We start from the raw sequence: 24650 nt of genomic DNA, 5'->3' as shown, positions 1-24650 counted from the left end.
TTGAAAGTGTAAATGATGGAAATAAAATCTAACTTTTGTTGACATATTATAAGAATGTCTAATCTGTAATTTGATGCCTTTTGGAGATTTTTCCATCTTTCCTTAGCTTCTTGATGCACATTAATACAAATTTTTAGCTGGGGTGCCCAAACTTTCGATCCCCACTGTATATTGATGAGAGGTGCATAGCTCTTTTTCAGCCGGAACCTCCGGCACTGGCCCCTCACTCTGCTGCTCACCAGGGCCAAAACTAGGGGGGGCAGGGAGAGTGTCACACCTGAACAGGAGGGGCGGCTGGGCGGCAATTGCTAAAACCGATCCACAGTATTGAATCCTGCAGCCACTGAAAGCTATCTTCTCCTCCACTCCCTATCACCAGCTTTCAGCAACTGCAGGAAGATTCAATAATGCTGATTGGTTCTAGCAAATGCCGCCCGGCCACCCCATGTTTCCCTTTCTTCTGCTGCCTGGCATTCTTACCCCCACAGCACTGCCTCTCTCTCCGACTTAGGGGGATTTTGAGAGCCCACTTCCAACTGTGTTGTGTGGAATCTTTGGCAAGAAAGTATCAGAATTGAGGCAGGGCGGCATATCATTCCTGGGCAAATGACAATCTGTGTGGGATCCACTCTCATTAGGCCACCTAGTGTGTATTCCTGCCTGGTCCACAGGCACCTGAGGAACCTCAGCAGGAGTGGCACAATGACTGCAGAGGTGGGTGATGATGAGGCAAGATGCAATGAGGGAAGGGTAGAAAAGTGTGTTTGGCAGTACACTGGGGGGGGGGACAGAAGTGTGCCGGGTGACTGAACATTGCTGGTGGGAACAGAAATTTGCAGAGGCTGCTCTGGGGAAAAAGAGATGTGTTGGGCGGTACAAAGGGCCACTGATAAGGGGGTAACTCTGGTCCTCCTGTAGGGGGCCTGAGCGTCATAATTCTAATGGGGGTCCGGGCAGCTGACAAGTGGCTTTCTCCTTCTGTCATTCTTGACCTACTCGCTATCTCTCATATATGTCTCCCACCCCTGGAAACCACGCTCTGATCTTTCTCCTTGCACAGTCCTGTTGATTGTTCCCCGGTCAGTCTCCCTGCATTCCTTCACTCCTGTGCTCCCAGTCCCATCTATCCTATCTCACTGTTTATCCTGCTGATATAACTCTCTATGCCATATTATCTTCTCTACTGTCTCCCACATCCTTTTGTCTCCTGACACAGTCACAGTTGATAAGCTACATTCCCTTCTGTGGTCACCTTTCATCTTCTCCCAGCTGGGCTTAGTATTCTTTATGTAGCGGGGCTTCCCATTCCTCTCCCCCAGGCTGCTTCTCTTCAGGTCAGAATGAACACAAGGGGGCACCCGAGTTTCCAAATGGTCAGTCTGCCCCTGCCGTTGATCATTTGAGGGGGGGTTCAATATGTCAGAACCTAGAGTGTCAGAAGGGCTGGGAAGTTTACAAGGTTGGGGCAGCACAAGTGGCCAAACATCATCTAGCGACTCGCGGGTCGCTCTACATGAACATTTGCTGTAATTTGCACAGTAGTAACTATGCTCAGATAGACATCATATATGATACGATAGTTTTCCACTTTGAGTTATTTTGGTACCTCTGTATATCTGTGTTGTAGGAAGTCGGCCATGTGATCTGTCTTGGGTGATTTTTCTGCCATTGTTGCTCTCCTCAAACCTCCCCACAGGCTGGGACAATATAGCTCATTCACCTCTTAGGCCGATAGTGGTATGTATTATATATCCAAGAGTTTTTTTCCCTTTCTTAGATAAATATATCTACTTTGTTATGTATGGCTATACATTAAGTGTGATAATATTTTCTGTACTCATGATTTATGATATTGTTTTATTTAAAGTAGTGGTAAAAGCTCAAAGTTTTTTTTACCTTCATGACTTCTATGCATGAAGTTAAAAAATCTGTGTGTAGCTCCCCCAGCCCCCTTTAAAACTTACCGATCCACTGGTGTTCATGGAAGCCTCAGCTTTCCCGGCTCTCTCCTTCCTCATTGGCTGAGACAGCTGTGATAGCCTTTGGCTCCCACTACTGTCAATAACAGCAAGCGAGCCAATGAGGAGAGAGCAGGGGTAGGGCTGAGCCATGCTCCAAGTGTGAATGGACACACAGAACAGCGGCTCGGGAGTGTGCCTGCTTGGGTGCTCCCACAGGAAGCTGCTTGCTATGGGGGCACTATGCAGGAAGGAGGGGCCTGGAGTGCTGGCGGGAGACCTCAGAAGAGGAGGATCGGGGCTTCTTTGTGCAAAACCACTTTAAAATTTGTATTTTTGGATTCTAGACAAAGACATTTATGTAACGTACATTTTCCCTAGAACGCAGTCCTGACAAAGCAGATAAAGCTCGAAACACATAGACTGATTAGGACACAATTGTTTATTGAATATTTTTTATATTTTTATGTTGCTGTGTAATTTAAATTATTTTGTAATGAACATTGGTTTTATAATATGCATATTTTTGAATAACCACTTCGTGGTCATCCTTGAATTCCCTGTGCTCTCTTTGACCTTTGTATTAGTAACACAATTGCTAACCCTGCTCTGCACATGCTCAGTTGCACTGTGCTTAAAATCAGAGCCACTAGAAGCTGATCAGCTGTCAGCCTAAAGATTTACTGCTGCTCAGGGGCTCTGGGCTTCACCAAAATGGCAGCCTCCAGCAAAAAGAAAAAACAATGCCGGAGGCAATTTACAGCACACACTAATTTTGATAGCATAATTATTAATGTGTAATGTATGTTTCTTGTTAAAGAACATTATGGTTTATCACGTTATGGGTACAGTTCTGCTTTTTTATTTCTGACATTCAATGCAAAATGAACATTAACCCCTTTGATCTGCAGATGAATGGAACAGAGCAAACACAAAAGTAACAATGCTATTTTGTATCTCTATTTTTGTATCCTTTGAACTGTGTTTATAAACACTATGTCAGAAGGTCCATTTTTTGACCGCAGAGGCTGTAATAGCTGCTCTATTTACACATCAACTCCCAGCTGTCATTTTGACAGTCAGGAATTGCCAGCAAATGCAGAAAGGGGATCAGCAGAGGGGAAAAAGGACAAACTACACACACCCTCTTTACTTTGATTACATGACTATTGCACCAGAGACAGGCTTGTCCACTCCCTTACCACCATTACCGATCCGTATCAACCCCCCCCCCCTTAACCAATTATACTTACAAAAAACATGACACTGCTTTTGGAGTAAAATGGCCAACACGGCCTTTTATTAACAACTCAAATTTACATACACTAACCATTCCTTATAACAGAAACCAAAGAATTGTTGTTGGTCTTCGAAGGCACCCCAAAACGATCCAAAATGCACCTGCGGACAACCATATATACTAGGCCTCCAGCTGCAACCAACCAGCTCGGAGACAACCATACCGTCCGCAGTGCAGCACCACCACCTTCCAGTTATACCTTGGTTAACTGGGAATGTCCCCGGGCATCCCATACCACTGATGGGTCCCACACCATTGTTTGGGAAGGCAGGAGGGAGGCTCTTTTCCCTCCTAACGTCCAGCTCCAACTGACGCCCCCTCAACATAACCCCCCACCCTAAGGTGCAGCAGACCCCACCTACACTTTCAACCTATGCCAACCAGAACCCCCGCTATCACATACCAAACCCCTGGAGCTAACCTTAACCCTTTCCGTTCCTCCTTCACCACTCTGGGTCTAGTCATGCAAGCCCTGTGCTATTTTCTTTCATTATTCCCGCTACGGGCATTTCTTTTTTTGGGGGGGGTGTTGCTTGCTCAGCGTACATGATTGGTTAAAGCTGAATGCCAGTTAATGCAATGATTAGAGATGAGCGAAGAAATGAAAAATTCGATTCGGCTGATTCGGCGAATTCCAGTGTGAAATTCGATTCGATGCGAATTTCTCCGCTACGAAGATGACTTATTTAAAGGGTTTCTAGGCTTCAGAGAGCCTTTAAATTAGTGCAGAACACTGTACCTTTAATTTAAATGCCCTTGGAGATGAGGAAGGAGAAGGAGAAGGATGAGAAGAAGGAGAAGGAGAAGGATGAGAAGAAGGAGAAGGAGAAGGATGAGAAGAAGGAGAAGGATGAGAAGAAGGAGAAGGATGAGAAGAAGGAGAAGGAGAAGGATGAGAAGAAGGAGAAGGAGAAGGATGAGAAGAAGGAGAAGGAGAAGGATGAGAAGAAGGAGAAGGATGAGAAGAAGGAGAAGGATGAGAAGGAGAAGGATGAGAAGGAGAAGGATGAGAAGAAGAAGGCTGAGAATAAGGAGAAGGATGAGAAGAAGGAGAAGGAGAAGGATGAGAAGAAGGAGAAGGATGAGAAGAAGGAGAAGGAGAAGGATGAGAAGAAAGAGAAGGATGAGAAGGAGAAGGATGAGAAGAAGAAGGATGAGAAGAAGGAAAAGGATGAGAAGAAGAAGGATGAGAAGAAGGAGAAGGATGAGAAGAAGGAGAATGATGAGAAGAAGGAGAAGGATGATAAGCAGGAGAAGGAAGAGAAGAAGGAGAAGGAGAAGGATGAGAAGAAGGAGAAGGATGAGAAGAAGGAGAAGGATGAGAAGAAGGAGAAGGATGAGAAGAAGGAGAAGGATGAGAAGAAGGAGAAGGAGAAGGATGAGAAGAAGGAGAAGGATGAGAAGAAGAAGGATGAGAAGAAGGATGAGAAGAAGGAGGAGAAGGATGAGAAGAAGAAGGATGAGAAGAAGGAGAAGGATGAGAAGAAGGAGAAGGAAGAGAAGAAGGAGAAGGAGAAGGATGAGAAGGAGAAGGATGAGAAGAAGGAGAAGGATGAGAAGAAGGAGAAGGATGAGAAGAAGGAGAAGGAGAAGGATGAGAAGAAGGAGAAGGATGAGAAGAAGAAGGATGAGAAGAAGGATGAGAAGGATGAGAAGAAGGAGAAGGATGAGAAGAAGGAGAATGATGAGAAGAAGGAGAAGAAGGAGAAGGATGAGAAGAAGGAGAAGGATGAGAAGAAGGAGAAGGATGAGAAGAAGGAGAAGGAGAAGGATGAGAAGAAAAAGGATGAGGAGAAGGAGAAGGATGAGAAGAAGGAGAAGGAGAAGGATGAGAAGAAGGAGAAGGATGAGAAGAAGGAGAAGGATGAGAAGAAGGAGAAGGAGAAGGATGAGAAGAAGGAGAAGGAGAAGGATGAGAAGAAGGAGAAGGAGAAGGATGAGAAGAAGGAGAAGGATGAGAAGAAGGAGAAGGATGAGAAGGAGAAGGATGAGAAGGAGAAGGATGAGAAGAAGAAGGCTGAGAATAAGGAGAAGGATGAGAAGAAGGAGAAGGAGAAGGATGAGAAGAAGGAGAAGGATGAGAAGAAGGAGAAGGAGAAGGATGAGAAGAAAGAGAAGGATGAGAAGGAGAAGGATGAGAAGAAGAAGGATGAGAAGAAGAAGGATGAGAAGAAGGAAAAGGATGAGAAGAAGAAGGATGAGAAGAAGGAGAAGGATGAGAAGAAGGAGAATGATGAGAAGAAGGAGAAGGATGATAAGAAGGAGAAGGAAGAGAAGAAGGAGAAGGAGAAGGATGAGAAGAAGGAGAAGGATGAGAAGAAGGAGAAGGATGAGAAGAAGGAGAAGGATGAGAAGAAGGAGAAGGATGAGAAGAAGGAGAAGGAGAAGGATGAGAAGAAGGAGAAGGATGAGAAGAAGAAGGATGAGAAGAAGGATGAGAAGAAGGAGGAGAAGGATGAGAAGAAGAAGGATGAGAAGAAGGAGAAGGATGAGAAGAAGGAGAAGGAAGAGAAGAAGGAGAAGGAGAAGGATGAGAAGGAGAAGGATGAGAAGAAGGAGAAGGATGAGAAGAAGGAGAAGGAGAAGGATGAGAAGAAGGAGAAGGATGAGAAGAAGAAGGATGAGAAGAAGGATGAGAAGGATGAGAAGAAGGAGAAGGATGAGAAGAAGGAGAATGATGAGAAGAAGGAGAAGAAGGAGAAGGATGAGAAGAAGGAGAAGGATGAGAAGAAGGAGAAGGATGAGAAGAAGGAGAAGGATGAGAAGAAGGAGAAGGAGAAGGATGAGAAGAAAAAGGATGAGGAGAAGGAGAAGGATGAGAAGAAGGAGAAGGATGAGAAGGAGAAGGAGAAGGATGAGAAGAAGGAGAAGGAGAAGGATGAGAAGAAGGAGAAGGATGAGAAGAAGGAGAAGGATGAGAAGGAGAAGGAGAAGGATGAGAAGGAGAAGGATGAGAAGAAGGAGAAGGAGAAGGATGAGAAGAAGGAGAAGGAGAAGGATGAGAAGAAGGAGAAGGATGAGAAGAAGGATGAGCAGAAGGAGAAGGATGAGAAGAAGGAGAAGGATGAGAAGAAGGAGAAGGATGAGAAGAAGGATGAGAAGAAGGATGAGAAGAAGGAGAAGGATGAGAAGAAGGACAGTTCTGTGACAGTTTCTGTCTATTTCTGACAGTTCTGGGACATTCACTCCATACAGCGGTTTCAACCGCTGTATGGAGGGAATGTCATAGAACTGTCAGAAATAGACTATTAATGACAGTTCTGGGACTGTCCTTCCATGCAGCGGTTGAAACATTGTATGTATTTGTTTCCATAAATGGATCCATTTATGGAAACAAATACATACAATGTTTCAACCGCTGCATTGAAGGACAGTCCCAGAACTGTCATTAATAGTCTATTTCTGACAGTTCCATGACATTCCCTCCATACAGCGGTTAAAACAGCTGTATGCAGTGAATGTCCCAGAACTGTCATAAATAGTCTATTTCTGATAGATCTGGGACATTCACTCCATACAGCTGTTTTAACCGCTGTATGGAGGGAATGTCATGGAACTGTCAGAAATAGACTATTAATGACAGTTCTGGGACTGTCCTTCCATGCAGCGGTTGAAACATTGTATGTATTTGTTTCCATAAATGGATCCATTTATGGAAACAAATACATACAATGTTTCAACCGCTGCATTGAAGGACAGTCCCAGAACTGTCATTAATAGTCTATTTCTGACAGTTCCATGACATTCCCTCCATACAGCGGTTAAAACAGCTGTATGCAGTGAATGTCCCAGAACTGTCATAAATAGTCTATTTCTGATAGATCTGGGACATTCACTCCATACAGCTGTTTTAACCGCTGTATGGAGGGAATGTCATGGAACTGTCAGAAATAGACTATTAATGACAGTTCTGGGACTGTCCTTCCATGCAGCGGTTGAAACATTGTATGTATTTGTTTCCATAAATGGATCCATTTATGGAAACAAATACATACAATGTTTCAACCGCTGCATTGAAGGACAGTCCCAGAACTGTCATTAATAGTCTATTTCTGACAGTTCCATGACATTCCCTCCATACAGCGGTTAAAACAGCTGTATGCAGTGAATGTCCCAGAACTGTCATAAATAGTCTATTTCTGATAGATCTGGGACATTCACTCCATACAGCTGTTTTAACCGCTGTATGGAGGGAATGTCATGGAACTGTCAGAAATAGACTATTAATGACAGTTCTGGGACTGTCCTTCCATGCAGCGGTTGAAACATTGTATGTATTTGTTTCCATAAATGGATCCATTTATGGAAACAAATACATACAATGTTTCAACCGCTGCATTGAAGGACAGTCCCAGAACTGTCATTAATAGTCTATTTCTGACAGTTCCATGACATTCCCTCCATACAGCGGTTAAAACAGCTGTATGCAGTGAATGTCCCAGAACTGTCATAAATAGTCTATTTCTGACAGTTTTGGGACATTCACTCCATACAGCGGTTTCCGGCAAAAAGTGTATGTGCAGAGTTCCTCTATTCTGCAGATACACTTAGAGGAGCTCTGCAGATACACTTAGAGGAGCTCTGCACATACACTTTTTTCCGGTTTGGAATTATTCTTATTTTCATCCTACTTCTTCTTCTTCTTCTTCATCCTCATCCTCATCCTCTTCTTCTTCTGAGGATGAGGATGAAGAAGAAGAAGAAGAAGAAGAAGAAGTAGGATGAAAATAAGATTAATTCCAAGCCGGCAAAAAGTGTATGTGCAGAGCTCCTCTAAGTGTATCTGCAGAGCTCCTCTAAGTGTATCTGCAGAATAGAGGAACTCTGCACATACACTTTTTGCCGGCTTGGAATTATTCTTCTTTTCATCCTACTTCTTCTTCTTCTTCTTCTTCATCCTCATCCTCAGAAGAAGAGGATGAGGATGAGGATGAGGATGAGGAAGAAGAAGAAGAATGAAAAGAAGAATAATTCCAAGCCGGCAAAAAGTGTATGTGCAGAGTTCCTCTATTTCTGACAGTTCTCTCACAGCTTCTTCACATGTACAGCGGTTGAAATATCTGTATCCTAAATGGAAACTAATAGATACAAATTGTATCTATTAGTTTCCATTTAGGATACAGATGTTTCAACCGCTGTACATGTGAAGAAGCTGTGAGAGAACTGTCAGAAATAGAGGAACTCTGCACATACACTTTTTGCCGGCTTGGAATTATTCTTCTTTTCATCCTACTTCTTCTTCTTCTTCTTCTTCTTCTTCTTCATCCTCATCCTCATCCTCTTCTTCTGAGGATGAAGAAGAAGAAGAAGTAGGATGAAAAGAAGAATAATTCCAAGCCGGCAAAAAGTGTATGTGCAGAGTTCCTCTATTTCTGACAGTTCTCTCACAACTTCTTCACATGTACAGTGGTTGAAACATCTGTATCCTAAATGTAAACTAATAGATACAATGTTTCAACCGCTAAACATGTGTTCCTTCTGTCAGAGAACTGTCAGAAATAGCGGAGCTCACTGCAGGGACACTTTTGCCGGCTGATCGGGAAATGTTCGATTCGCGCACCCGAAGTAGGCAAAATTTCGGTTTCGACACGAATCGAATATTTCCTGAAATTCGACTCGAATTCCGGTTCGCCTAGTTCGATTCGCTCATCTCTAGCAATGATGTATTCACCTATCAGAAATGATCATTTAACCTAGGCATGCACTCAGGAAGTGTAGCCTATCTGCTGCGTAAGTCAGGTCTTCATCTAGACGTTCTTGTACTTTCCCATTCTTTCTTCCCTTCTGTCTGTAATCTAGTGATACTGGGACATACCTGGTGGTGATGCTGGAACACCATCCTTGCTGCTTCAAAATAAAAAAAATAAATAAATGAACTTTAACATGACAGAAGAGAGCAAAATGACAGCAAGAGCAAGAAGAGGTAAACGACAATTTATTATTATTAGGTTGGTCATGCAGTGTCCCCCTCACTGATGATATCAATGCCACTCTCTGCATCAGTACACTATGAGTGGATAGTGTCGTGGTGATGCTCTGCACTTACAGTATGTCCTCAGTCTTGCTGGATAAAAGACATTGGGCTTGATTCCACCTAGATGCTGATGATGTCTAGTGGCAAGAAAAAAATTATTGTGGGATCAGAAAAAAAATACTGTGGGGGACAGCACCAGAATGGAGGTGAGTACTGCAGTCTGGCTAGGCTTTGCAGAAAAATAAAATAGCTGGGAGTTGGCACTGCCATGAAAACAACTCAAAGGACTTCAGTGCTTCTGCTTAATGTGGAACTTCACTCTCCGTATCAATATTGACTATTTTTATCCATTATACTGCTAGAATTAGTAAATTGATAGGAAAGCATATTATATTTACTTGTTTTAAACTTTTTTTTTACATTTCTTCAGTTACTTTCTGGTTTCCAGGCCTAGGCAAATGATGGCATACATTCCAGGAGTTTTCAGGAGGGGTTTTCTCAGCTAAGCACACCCTCCAGCCTGCGTGCCTAAGCTAAGAGCAGATGGATTCCAGGAAGTAAATGCTACATGAATCATCTGTCCTTACTTAAGAAGGCCACAGCCAGAAATGGTAGGAGGGGGTTTTTCAAAGTGATTTCTCAGCAAAATAAAACATGGTGACACGGATGGATTGGAGAGTTTGCTTTGAATGTTAAAAATGGATTAAATAGCATTTTTGGTGCTCATATACAGTGTAGCTCTGTTTTAAAGTGTTTGTTACCGCAACATTTCATATTCCTAATATGCGCCTGCTTTACCATGCACTTGTATGAAAAAAAGGATCCTCTTCTCTTTGTCTTACTTCCCTTGTGTGAAATACCTGACGGGCCTGCCGGTCCCTCTGCTTCCCTATGTCACATAGACCACGCTAGACATTAGAGCACATCCTTCCCAGCATGGTCAGTTTTCATTTTACTTGGAAGCACGGACTGCCTGTACTCCAGTGATCAAACGTGTGCTAGCATGACTCCCCCCCTTCCCTCACTGGGCAGATCAGTGTACTCCTGTTTCTCTGAACCCTGCTAACACGCATCACCCCTAACCCCCCCCCCCCCAAAGTCTCCATCCTCAGATTTCTAGGCCCCTTGTACAGCTGAGAACAGAGGTCATGTGGTCCTTTAAAAAATATATACTTACAATTTTTTTAGACATATACACAAATGTTATGCTATGCATTTCTATTTTCCACTGAATGCGTTGTTTTACAAGGTAAGGGTTCACATATACTTTGAGCATTTGGAGATTAATTGCTCCTATGTACTTACAGCTAAAAGGTCATTTGTAACTTTTTTTTAAAGTTAATCAACTGATTTCTAAGATTACGGTCACAGGCAGGGGCGGACTGACAACTCATGGGGCCCCAGGGCAATAGGGGATCATGGGGCCCCTGTGTCCTTGCCCAAACTCAAAAAAGCCTATGAAAAAGGTATCAGGGGCATCTCATGGGGCCCCCTACTGACCCCAGGACCTCGGGCAGTGCCCAAGTTTCCAAATGGTCAGTCCGCCCCTGGTCACAGGTTTACTGTAATATAAATTTTCACTGAAATATAATAAAATATTAAAAAAGATAAAAAGGCTAACATAGCTTGAGAATCTAGTTAGCAAAAGCTGAAGTTTTCAAATTTTTTTTGACATTTGTTACTATTGATAATGGAAATTAGCAGTATTTTTTCGTTTTGTAACACCACAAGTTTACTTTATAAAAAAAATTATATTAAAGAATCTAAAAGCAAAACATATTAAAGGAACAGATACAGGTATAAATAACAGAAATTACATCTGTGATTTATTGAAGTAAATTATCTTTTTATTTTCAGTGAATAACTACTAGTGGGTTTTTAAACAAAATAATACAGTAAAGTTGTTATTGCAGCCAAGGCTATGAAGCAAGTTCTGACACTGACAGAACTACAAATTCCTTAATATCCTTAAATTTGTCACACGATAAATTGAGTAATAAATGTTTATTTCCAGATGCAAAAGGCTTGATGTCCATAGTAACAGTCAACGTTTTTCCAGGCTCCAAGGTACCAACACTGTAAGGACAAACAGATAATATTTTAATTAAGATGTCATTTTCTGTTATGTCTCATTATAACAGGTTGTGTTATGTCTTTTCTATGAAAATCCTCATCGGTATATTCAGTGACATGACAAATGTCATTTGATTTTACTTTAACCACTTCAGTGCCGAGCACTTTTACCCTTCCTGTCCAGGCCAATTTTCAGCTTTCCGAGCTTAGGCTACGTTCACACTCGCGTTGTGTGCAGGCAGCAGAGAGGCGTTTGGTTTTTATCGCTTCCCAAACACCTCAGACAATTCTGCACATTGCAGCACATGGTGCTGTTCTAACGGGAGCGTTAGCGTCACGGCAAAATGGACGCCTCTGGTCAAGTCAGGAGGCGTTGAAGCCTCCTATTCTAGTCTATGGTGCCGCTCCGCAAACGCCCGGCCGGCGTATGCGGCGCGGTTGCGACGTGGTTGCGGGGCATTTGCAGAGCGGTAACACCATTTAAACTTCATTATAGGCGTTTGTGGGGCGTTTTTAATGCTTGGCAAGCACCTAGCAACTGACGCTAAACCGTGCATGCGGCTTTTGCAGAGCATTTGCCGAGCGTTAAAAAACGCTCCGCAAATGCCAGACCAACGCTTGCCAAACGCTATAGGGGCGTTTGGCAAGCGTTGGTAAAACAGTCAAGTGTGAACGAGCCCTAACACTTAGAATGACAATTGTGCTGTCATGCAACACAGTTCCCAAACTAATTTTTTATTATTTTGTTCACACAACTGGAACTTTCTTTTGATGGTATTTAATCAACGTTTTTTTATTTTTTGCTAAATTAATAAAAAAAAACTAAATTTTTAAAAGTAACCCCACATTTTCACTTATTTCTGTTATAAAATATTTCAAATAAATAATTGTTTTTCATAAATTTAGGCCAAGATGTATTCTACTACATTTCTTTGGTGAAAATAACCCAAAATTAGTATTTATTATTTAGTCTGTAAGAAAGTTATAGAGTTTACAAACTATGGTATACAGTGTATCTGTATATCTGATGCTGGTTAACCACTTCCTGTCCGGACACTTTTACCCCCTTCCTGTCCAGGGCAATTTTCAGCTTTCAGCGCTATCACACCTTGAATGACAATTGCGCGGTCATGCAATACTGTACCCATATGAATTTTTTACCACTTTTTTGAGACAGATAAAGCTTTATTTTGGTGGTATTTATTCACCACTGGGATTTTTATTTTTTTTGCTATGTAAATGAAAAAGTCCAAAAATTTTGAAAAAAAGTGTTTTTTTAAATAAAATTTTGCAAATAAATAATATTTTATCATAAATCTTGGCCAAAATGTATTCCGTTATTTTTTTAGTAAAAAAAAAAAATCCAAATTAGTTTATAACCAAAAATTATAACTTTTAAAACTCCTAAGAGGACGCCTCCTCACCACGTCAGGCTCCCCAACCAGGTACGTGACAATTTGTTTCTGCACAACGTATAGATAGATTCTCCTAGCGATGTTGCTAGCAATTATAGCAGTGGAAATGATCACCAAAAAAACCCCAAAACTTCTTTTCTCTGTCATATTGTACTCACCTTTTCCTTACTTCATGGTCTGTTAAACCACTACCTTCTGCTGTGAGCACACAATCATTTACTGGGAGATGCAGAGGATTAGTAAATTTAACTTCAACAGTCACTGAATTGCCCACCTTGACTAGTCCAATAACCTGACAGATGAAAGGACAAACGTTACAATACAACTGATTTATATACTTACTAAATACAAAATATTTACTAAATACAAGAACAGATTGCAAGGGCCAGCACAAAATAAAGACTCCTCAGATGGTGGGATTATTTCACCAAACATTAAAATATCTACTTGGCCACATAATGCTATGCGCACTTCAGTCAATTTTTTTCCCAATTTTCCTGCACAATAGAAACAAAAAATGAAACCTCATGAGCCGGTTAAGTTAAAGAAGAATTCCACATATGGATATTTTTACAATATTACATTGGTCCAGCTTGGACAGATGTAACTATGCATATACCAAACTTGTTGCATCCCTCTGGAACCGGGTTCTCCAAACTTTCTAATCAAATGGCCAGTTTACAGTGCTTCAGACTTTAAGGGGCCCAGAACATGGTCAATGAGAATTAAAATTGTCCTCACATCAGTGGGGAGTAAACAATGCCCCATTTTTGATATCCTGGGAAATATTAGTGCCCCATCATTGGTGTCAGTGAGAGGAATAGTGCCCGATTGTTGGTGTCAGTGGGTGGAATAGTGCTCCATCATGGATGTCATTGGGAGGCATAGTGCACCACTGTTGGTGACAGTGGGAGGAATGGTGATCCATCATTAGTGTCAGTGGGAGGCAGAGTGCCTCATCTTTGGTGTTAGTGGGAGGCAGAGTGCCTCATCTTTGGTGTTAGTGGGAGGCAGAGTGCCTCATCTTTGGTGTTAGTGGGAGGCAGAGTGCTCCATCTTTGGTGTCAGTGAGAGGCATTATGCCCCATCATTGGTGTCAGTGAGAGGCATAGTGCCCAATCATTGGTGTCAGTGAGAGGCATAGTGCGCCATCATTGGTGTCAGTGGGAGGCATAGTGCCCCATTATTGGTGTCAGTGGGAGGCATAGTGCTAGACTGTTGGCATCAGTGCAGGAAGTATTGTCCCATTGTTGTTGTTAGTGGGAGAAATAGTGCCTCATATCAGTGGGAGGAATAGTCCCCAAGGGCTAGATAAAGGTATGCAAAGGGTGGCATTTGGCCCCTGGGCTACAGTTTGAAGACCACTGCTCTAGAAGTTGGAAATCACTGTAGTAGACACCACTATAGCAGTGATCTCTGCTTGCTTCCAGATCCTATGCTGAGTGGCTGTTGCACTGTTAACATAGGAGGTTGCTTGCTTGGCACAGTGGCCATTCAGAGAACACTTTGCATTTTCTCAGTGAGGTGAATGAGATGGAGAGGCAATACGGTGATATCACAATCTCCACCTTGTTCAATCAAAGAATACTTTGCATTCATTGAAAAAATAAACACACATACTGTAGTTAGGAAAGGTAGGAATAGTATACAACATAATAAAAAGAATAAAAGGCTTGTTTAAGGATACTGTCTGCAAAATTTCTAAAAATGAGACTGATTTGGAATTTTAAAAAACATAATGTGAAAAGGACAATTACCTTAACTATGAGATTCGGTTTCTTTAATGTAACGGTTCCTTCCACCATTAGATCACCCCAGCCTTCAACTTGACACACTGCCGTCACATTGATCATAGTATCTGTTGTCAGGGCTTTTTCATATTCAGAGTATTTCACAAGAATTGGAATCTCTTTCACTAAAAACAAAATAGAAATGACCAGAAGATTGATTCCTTAACTGATGACAGGTGCTCACATATAAAGCTTAATATTCTGAAACTGAAAAATATTCTAGTAGAGATAAAAGCTGCTATAGTAGAAGATAATCATGGCTGACCATGTTGTTCTAAGCTGGTCCCACATGCTGCAATTTGCTTATACAACCTTCCTTAGCTTTATCAACAACTTTACCTATCTGGATATAAATTGTATGGCTTGTTTGGAGATGTGGTCTCACTGCTAAAATCTAAATATTGCCATTAATTTTTAATTCAAATTAATTTGTTTTGTCATGAATGCAATATAAATGTTTGGCAGGAATGCCAAGCATATCTAGGTCTTCAGATGTGGTCAGGTGTGCATGCCCTCATTTCTTAAAGAGTCATCTGCTCCACAACTTGGTTCAGGAAACTGGATCTTCAGGTGTGTCTTTGTCTTCCTTACCTCATTTCTTTGGCCATGTTTTCTTTATGCCTTCATTATTTGATAGTCATCATTAAATAGGGCTTTTTGACAAGATAAGAAAACAGGTGGAAAAAGCAGGCAAATTTTCAATAGCAATCAACATGGTTCCGTATTAAAATTATAATTATTAAAAAAAACAAAAACAAACCTTTAATATTACTTTAACCACTTTCCGTCTGGCTGCTGTATATAAAGGGCCAGAGGGTGGCAGTGCAGGGGCGGGTTGCCGTCCATAAACAGCGCATTTTGGATTATGCACGCTCCCTGGGAGCATGCGGCACCATGATCCGGTGCCCGCTGTGTCCTCCAGACACAATGGAACATCAATTGCTGTATGGGACCTCTGTGTGAGGTCCCAATCATGTGATCACTGATTGGCCAATCAGTGATCACATGAATAGGTGCAAGCAAGATGTCACTTCTGACATAATTGCTTACTATGTGGGAAATTTGTGAATGATCACAGAGATCACATGGTACAAGGCTATTCACAACAGCCTTTTACTATGTGACAAGCTGTGACCAATCACAGATCACACAGTATTTCTCAATGGCTGCAAGAATGCAGCCAGAGAGTAGGAGAAATGATTGCTTTCACAACTGTTATGGGTATAAAGCAATCAGTGTAAAAAACAAAAAACAAAAAAAATCTTCATCACCCCCCACAAGTAGTACAGTGTCACTATGGTGACACTGTACTGCTAGGGTGACAGTATGTTAAAAAAAAACCCATAAATAATAATATAAAAAAATAAAAATGTAAAAAAAATTTAGAAAAATTATAATTTTTGGTTATAAACTAATTTGGGTTATTTTTTTACTAAAAATATAACTGAATACATTTTGGACAAGATTTATGAAGAAAGATTATTTATTTGCAAAATGTTATAAGAAAAACTTTTTTCAAAATGTTTGAACTTTTTCATTTCTATAGCAAAAAAAAAACAAAAATCCCAGTGGTGAATAAATACCACTAAAATAAAGTTTTATCTGCCTCAAAAAAATGCTAAAAAATGTATATGGGTACAGTGTTGCATGACCGCACAATTGTCATTCAAAGTGTGACAGCACTGAAAGCTGAAAATTGGCCTGGACAGGAAGGGGGTGAAAGTGTCCGGACATGAAGTGGTTAAATTAGATTTTTTGTGTGAATGTAACCAATGTGTTGCATGCCTGCTCTACCTAGATTTCAGACATGAACAATTGAAAACTCATGTTGCTATTAGGTCCATTCTTCTGTTTAAACAGGTTGACATATTAGTCTTTTAGTTTTCTAACAAATTAAACAGTGGGGTTGATTTACTAAAGGCAAGGGATGAAGCACGTTGCAAAGGACCTTTTCCTAGAGCGTAGTAAATGAGGTAAAGCTCTGCCGATTTCCATCATCCAATCATGTGCAAGCAAAATGCTGTTTTTCATTTTCCTTGCATGATGTGAATGAGTGTTCTTTAGCAAAGTAAAATTTCACTTGAAATGTGCAACTTCCCTTGCAAAGCACAGCCTATTTGCCTTTAGTAAATCAACCCCATTATGTCAACACATTTGGGTTGATTTAACAAAGGAGTAGGGTAAGTAGACCCTGTCCACTTTATCATCACGCAACGTGCATGGCATATTTACTATTTTGTCTTTGAGCCATGATTGTGTATTTGAATGGAACATAGATTCCCTGGGCTAAATGAACTTTCTACTCTTTTGCAAATGCAATTCTAAAATGAACAGGCTATAAAGCAGTGACTATGTAACAAGCAGAACAACATCCACTTGCTAGGCTCTGTAAATGTGTCAAATCTATCTAAAATATTAAGCTTTATACAAAATAAAATGTTAACAAAAATCTTGTAGAAAAAAGTTGTCCATACATGTGAAGAGTAAACTGCCCAGGACCATCCTATTGCTATTTTCTTTTGCTATTTGCAAGTTCATAGTGAAAGTTACGAGAAGGTGTGACTAGTAAAATTGTTCAAGAGACAGGGTGTGGTCATATCTGACATATAAATGTAATGGCTAATGCAGGCCATAGATGGGGAGAAAACCGGACGATTTTTCTTTAAAAAAACAAAAAATCAGTTGTTCAAGCGGCCGACGTTACCAGGAATGGTAAAAAAAAAATCGGCCAATTTTCATCCCGTCTACAGCCGGTAAAAAGTGTCCCTGCAGAGAGCTCCGCTATTTCTTTGACAATTCTTTGACATTTATAGCGGCTGCAACAATGTATCTATTTGTATCCATTTCGGATACAGATGTTTTTATTCGGAAACAAATAGATACATTGTTGCAACCGTTATAAATGTCAAAGCACTGTCAAAGAAATAGCGGAGCTCTCTGCAGGGACACTTTTTGCCGGACTGGAATTCTTATTCTTCTTCATCCTCTTCTTCTTCCTTCTCTTCTTCTACCTCTTTTTCTTCTTCATCTTCTTCATCCTCTTCTTCCTGTTCTTCATCCTCTTCTTCCTCTCCTTCTTCTTCTTCCTCCTCTTCTTCTTCCTCTTCCTCTTCTTCATCCTCTTCTTCTTTTTCTTCTTCTTTTTGTCTTCCTCTTGCAGGTCACGGCTCATGCGCAGATTTTTTATCGGTAAAAAGATCGGCCAATTTGCCCATAATTGCCACGAAAATCGGCCGATCGGCAAAGTCGGACAATCTTTTTGCAACTTTACCGATAAAAAAAACTGCCAAAATACAGAAAAACAGCCGAACAATTAACCCACTAACGATCCGAACATCGACTGATTTTATTTTCAGCCGAAAAATCGGCCTATTTTCGACCCATCTATGGCCTGCATAAGGGGTATCTGTCAGCCTCTAAGATCTGGGACACTTTATTGACAGAGAAGGTTTAAAGCAAACCAGTCTTTGCAGGTTTTCTAGAAATACATGGGAACCATCATCTGTAATGTAAAAGAAAGCCATGGTACACAGACAAGTATTATGTATAAACCTTAAAGTGTTACTAAACTCACAACAGTAAAATCAGTCTGTATATGCAGTAAAGCATGCTTGTTATACTCACTGTGGAACCTAAGAGGGTAATCCTCTGCATTGTGTAAAAAGGCCGTTTGATCCTGTTTTCTCTGCTCCGCCTCTTGTTCAAATGTCCACCTGATAAGACAGACTGAACCCGTAGCCACATGCACAAGCTCAGTTTGGTGTGTAATGCTAGAGAGGTTTTTTTTTTCTTGGGAGAGTGCATGTGTTCAGCACAGGGCCAATCAGCACTGTTCAGACAGAGGTCAGTGGTTTTACATCCTCCTAGAGCAGAAAGAAAACTCCTCCTACAAGCTTTAACCAGTGCTCTGCTGAAGTCACAAGATTGCTCTAATTGCTGATAAGAAAAGGTATCCTGGCAGTTTATAATTACTAAAATAATTGCACTTCCATGTTCTGTGGGAGACCAGATATAGTGAATGCAGGGTCTTGGGTTTAGTAACACTTTAATTACATCAATACTTTAACAATAAAAATGCAGTAAAGACTTACCAAACTTTTTTTTCTTTTTACTTGGAATGCAGGACAAGCAAGCAGGAAATCCCTGCCCCCCACCTATGGTAGGACAAGTACAAGATTAACTGGTGCCATTTAAAACCATTATTGCCCATTGTACCCTCAGTATGTCTTTAAGCCACAATATGTAAACCCTAAGACAGACACATTTTTATTTTATTTAAATAAAATGAATCTAGAAACGTTTTGATTGTAATTGTTTCCTTAAGCAGGTGCAGAACAATAGATGGGTTCATGCTGAAACACTGAAAAAAGTCTGTACTGCATGTTGGACAAAGGAAAGGAAGACACAAAATATTTTCTCATTCCTTTATACCCACAGGCAGCTTGAACAACCTGGAAAAGGTAAATTGGGTTGGGATTTGAGCATGGGTAATTCAGATTGTAATAGTCCACTTTCTGCAATAAAAAAGGTGACTAAATGCAGAAGAGTATTATGTGGTTGGTGATGGTTAATATAAAATGGCTCTGGACTTAACAGGTACAATATATTAGCTGTTACCTCTGGAAACTTGGCTCTGGAAGCTTTTGGCCTCTCAAATAACTCTTTCTGTAACCACAACCCTAACACAAACTCTCCCTGTAACCCCATTCCTAACACTAACTCTCATTAATGTAAATATAATGCCTTGGTTGCATACTCTCCTCCACTGGGATCCTCTGTGCCAAAGACCAACCCTTTCTGATTTGGCATCTCAGTGCCGTAGAGTATTGTTTCATATCAGAAAACCGCCATTTGCATACTTCTATAATAGTAATGAGGTTCTCAGCCATGGATCCAGTATTAATTGTACATCTTCTTTTCATCTTTTGCTTTCATCAAGTTAAAAATGTTTTATAAAGCAACTGTATTACTGAAAAATTAAAAAAGACAAAAAGCAGCCGGCTATAAAAAATGGTAATCCTTTCCAATGCAGAATCTGGTGACTTTGGTTTCTACTCCCTTGTAGAGTTAGCCTAACCAAACAACTTCTGGGTGTGTTGGATGCCTACATCTCTCACTGAACATTGTGGTTCCAACCTGCTGGCCACAATGCCACTAAAGCTTTCCAGAAACACACTTGGTGGTCACCATTCATAACCACTGCATTACAACTAAGGATCCTCATTGGCATATGTGGGCAACCACCCACTGCTTGTGATACCACAAAGGGTTAGAATTTCCAAGAACAGCAGAGTCAAATGCTGATAGAATCATGTAGGCAGGTGAAGTCTTTTTTTTCCACTGTAGGTGGCGCTCAACCTGAGTGGTACCATACCTGGAGAGGAAGTCAAGGGAAACAAGGTTTCTCTATGGTTTCCTGAGTCTTGGAAGCAGCGTTCCGGTTGGCTACGCTACATCCAGGTGACCCCTGGTGGCCATCTTGGGTCAGCAGGGCCTTTCATAACTCCCAGCCCCCAGGTTTTGGCGTGCTTTTGTGAAATGGATAGAGTAGGGAGAGAGACCCCACCTGTCAGGGATAGTGATTAGTGGCAGGATAAGGTTCCAGACGAGAAGGGACAGGTTAGGGATTCGCCATCCTGCAAGGAAGCCTCTTCTTTGGGACCAGACTGGCCAGGAACATTTCCTCCCACTGTATCTCTGCATTTGAACTGAACTGTGAGTGTTTCCCTAGAAGTGCTCTCCCACCTAGGGTGTTTGTAATCTTTCATTTTCTTCAGTACAAGTTCCAAGGTTTATTGCAACCAGACTCTGTCTTCACTGCTGCAGAACCTCGCTGCACCTCCCCACAATATTTTTATTCCCCACAGTGTGTTTATGCATGAACAGTTTTCTTCTACATATATACTGTCCAATAACTGAGCAAAGTTTTGCTTGTCCTATTCATATAACTAAATATCAGGCTTAATCCACTGAAGGTGAAGTGGGCAACGCAGGGCTTATATGACACGTGGTTATCCTCGTTGTAGTTACTCACATGCAATGCTCTCTGAAGACACCAGCTGGGATAGACATATTGCCTGTGCAACCTGTTCAAGAGCACAGGGGCTCCAAAAAAGATACGAGGGTTCATCAGTTGTCAATAGAAGGAACCTCAGAAGGAAATATAGTGAGTCAGGTACGAATGGGGAGCTGATGGTGGGTCTCCTTACTGCAGATTACCCAGACCAGTCTTGGTGGTGATCACATTCTAGGTCTGCAGATCCTTCTGTGCTGGTGATACGACAGGACATAACATGGATAGCAGCAGTAAGCACCTCGATAGGTGATGTTTGTAAACATAAAAGAGGAACAAGGTACAGGGTGGGCAGTTGCACCTTGGAAGTGTTTGCAGGAGCATCCTTGACCAACAACAAGCATGCAAAGCTGGTATAGACAGAGACTGGCAGCCATCACTCCAAACAAAAGGCTGGGCAATTGTTTGGGTCAGTAACAAATAGCACCACTAAAGGAGTCCCAATGGTTTTCTGTGCACAAATGCCTCTGTAGTCCACCAGTGAACACCAGCAAAATCATTTTCTGATTTATGCGTGGTTTTATATTTTGATTTAATATTTGATAGCAGCTGCCTTAAGACCCCTGTCTGTCTCTTGGGGAGACTACTAGATTTAGGTTGTCCACTGTGGGGAAAATTATATAATTGATGTTTTGCTATCTGTAGAATACTGTTTGCAACGTAGGGTAGAAAATGCAAACGGGAGCAGCACTGTGTATTTGGAGTGTTTAATATTCCTAACAGGTGGTTAGATGGGGTAAAAATACCACTGTATAATTGTCAACATTTGAAAATTATTTCCAGGAACTCTGGTTTGTTTTGGAGGATCACTGAGTACTAAATGTCCAATAATGGCAGGCTAATAAAAAATAAATTATGTTTTACTCTTGCCATTAATGAAAACCACATACGTTTCCATGGACAAACCTCCAAACCTGAGACTGTTCCTGACAAGCAAAGAAAACCAGTGTAGAAGAGGAAAAGAAGGGGTGCCACAAATCCAGGGTTTGGGACAAATGTAAAGTTAACATTAAATGTTACTTTACATAATAAAAAAGATAGCAATGCATCATGCAAAAAATGAAGATAAGGAATACATCATACATGAACACATATTCACAAAATTCTAAGAACATGAAAAATCTGTATCTTGAGACTGAGATCCTGAGAAGTTTATACATATGCCAAAAATTCTATAAGGCCTGCGTTATAGACACCAGTGGAGCTCAAAAACAGTGATGACAGTTGCTATGATATGCAAAGTAACGCAACTTACTTTAACTAGTCCAGCTTAAAGGGTAAGCGCACTTTTAAAATCCCTTCAGTTCATTAGCATATCTAACCCTACCAGTGCTGTCATTGGCTCCCGAAGATTTCAATCACCGGTTCCCGGCCAGCGATTCATGGTCGGGACTTGGTGATCGGCAGAGCAGCTAACAGGGGAGAGATCTGTGTGTTAACACGGGGACATGCTGCTTTCTATCTCTCTGCAAAGTAGAGAGATAGAAAGCAGCATGTCCCCTAGTAAAACACTACACAGTAAGCACAAAACAGCACACAGTTAACCCTTCCCACATGGAAGAAAATATATTTTAAATATAAAAAAAGAAAACAAAGAACACTGGTAGCCTTTTTTTGAAGCTAGACACCCTTGAAATTTCGAGACAAACTATGTAGGAACAAAATATTCTTCCTAAATGTATATATTTGAAATACTACAATTTTGGCCATATTCAATATATTTCAAAATATATATATATATAGTATGCTGAAATACTTTTTTTATATATTACAAAATATATGAAAATTATTTTTAAAAATACATTTTCAAATATACTATATGTCTTTAAATATACATGCAATCTACATTTTTGGAATGCATTTACAAATATATGTAAAAACATATGTTAAAATTACTTTTTTATATGTTAAAAAAAATCAGAAGAATCTATTTAAAAAATATATATTTAAAAAAAAAATTTATATATATTTTTGTAATATATAAAAAACACATTTCAACATACAATATTTGGGAAGAATATTTTTAAAATATATTTAAAATATATTTTTCTTCCATGTGGGTTTGATCGCCCCAGATGTTCACCTATTCTTACGCAGTGTCATTAGTACAGTGTCAATGCTTTTTATTAGCACTGCTCACTGTATTAGTATCACTGGAGATGTCAGTGGCAGTTAGTTGGTTTCCAACCAGTGTCAGTTAGTGTCAGAATGCCCGCCGCAGTCCTGCTATAAATCACTAATTGCCGCCATTACTAGTATGAAAAAATAAATAGATAAAAATTCTAGAATATATATACATATCGTCATTTGTATACACTATACTTGTAAACCAATTAATACATACTTTTTTTTTTTACCAAAGACATGTAGCAGAATACATTTTGGCCTAAATTTATGAAGACTTTTTTTTGTTTTATTTTTTTATTGGATATGTTTTATAGCAAAATGTCAAAAATAATGGGTTTTTTTTTTCAAAATTGTTGGTCTTTTTTTGTTTACAGCGCAAAAAATAAAATCCACAAAAAGTGATTGAATACCACCAAAAAAAAAGCTGTATTTTGTGGGGATAAAAATGACATAAATTTAATTTATGTACAGAGTTGCATGACTGTGCAATTGTAAGGTAAAGTAACGATGCGCCGTATCACAAAACAATGGTCATGAAGGGGGGTAAATCTTCCGGAGGGCAAGTGGATAAAAACATTTCAGATATAACCTGTGCAGCCCTTCTTGACACAAAATGGACCTGTGCCCACACTATACACATTAAAGCTGAGCTGTGGCAAAAAAGACCTACCCAAATGCTCCTTTTTACTGACCTAAATTGGAGGTCACTTGATGCTCAGGTCCTGATTCTTCTCTCTTTTTCCAGACGCACCATGTGGGATCCATCCTGTGTCCACATCACTGCCAGTGTGATGTGGACAATTTCCATTGGCTGTCCAGTGCCAGTATCCTCTCAGGATGCAGAAGAGAGTCTGATGGCAATAAAGTCAGTGCAATGGAATAAGTGGGATTGGTTGGCACAGACACATGTGGAGCACAGGATTACCAGTTTCCATCAGTCGGGAACAGTGCAGCCAATGGACACAGATGGTGGACTTCAGAAAATGCAAAAACAGCAGTGCTGAATAGTTTGCACGGAGATGGGCTTTTTAAAAGTACTTACATATTATAGGCAAACAGTAAAAGCGGTTTAAAAACAATAGCTCATCCACCTTTGTCTCTGTAGGCATTGCGTATCTTCAAAGTTTAAAACAAAGGCATTTAAAGTAGTATGAAAGCTAACGTTTAGCTAAAACAAATTTTTAACCCTTTAGTTTTTTACTGTTCATCTATATGGCTGGTCTGTAATAGCGGTGACCCCTTCACTCACAAAATAACAAACATGTTATACTTACTTGCTGTGTGCAACAGTTTTGCACACAGCAGCCTTGAATCTCCTCTTCTAGGGTTCCCCACTGGGGCTGTCTGCTTTTCCTCTTGCCCATTTGCCATGGGGGCAGATATGCGGGCTAAACCCAGGGCTGTGTGCATCTATTGATACACACCATGCAGCCCGGCTCCACCCCCTGCTCCCTCCTCACAGGATTTGGTTGCCAGCAGTAGGAGCCAATGGCTGCCACAGTGCCGCTGCTGCCTCCATGTCCAGTAAGGAGAGAAGAAGAGCGCCGCGTTTCTGGGGCTAGGCTCAAGTGCTGGGCTCAAGTAAGAAGGTGTTCTAAGAAGTCTGCTTTACATTCCCAAGTATATTGTTTTCTTCATATGTGGGCACAAATACTTACTTTGGATACTATTCACTGCCACTGGTTACAGATCCCTCAGAGTGGTTTCCCCTAAATTTCTTGTTGGTAGAACATGTACTGGGCATTAGGGCTCAAGAGACAGTGCAGGTGCTAGCAGCTGTCCATCAATAAGCTAGAAGGGGAAGGAGGGAGAAGGGGCTTGGCTTGCATAGAGCACATAATAATTACATAGCTGTGATCTTGACCGGGGACAAGTATAAAAAGGAGCCACCCTAGAACCAGAAAGTGTGGTCAGTAATGTGGGAACAGTACTGAACTGGA

The 24650-nt window shown here is 40.8% G+C and overlaps 1 protein-coding gene across 2 annotated transcripts in view; it reads right to left on the bottom strand.

Moving 5' to 3' along the window:
• Window positions 1-11057: 11057 nt before the first annotated feature.
• The window catches only part of LOC149465849 (protein-glutamine gamma-glutamyltransferase E-like), a 62587-nt gene continuing 48994 nt past the window's right edge, over window positions 11058-24650 (bottom strand). Inside the window, exons 11-14 of one of the 2 annotated variants that reach the window (XM_089673379.1) lie at window positions 18602-18664; window positions 14478-14635; window positions 12879-13012; window positions 11058-11308 (exon numbers count right to left, since the gene is read on the bottom strand). In XM_089673379.1, the coding sequence (XP_089529505.1) occupies window positions 11152-11308; window positions 12879-13012; window positions 14478-14635; window positions 18602-18664 (512 nt within the window). In that variant the 3' untranslated portion in view covers window positions 11058-11151. The remainder of the gene's footprint in view (window positions 11309-12878; window positions 13013-14477; window positions 14636-18601; window positions 18665-24650) is intronic. The other variant, XM_089673380.1, reaches the window with a different exon arrangement.

This window comes from Staurois parvus, unplaced genomic scaffold, assembly GCF_062004578.1.
Source record: "Staurois parvus isolate SC_StPar_1 unplaced genomic scaffold, SC_StPar_1.0 ptg000137l, whole genome shotgun sequence".
NCBI classification, from domain to species: Eukaryota; Metazoa; Chordata; class Amphibia; order Anura; family Ranidae; genus Staurois; species Staurois parvus.
This window is presented reverse-complemented; position numbering and strand designations above follow the sequence as displayed.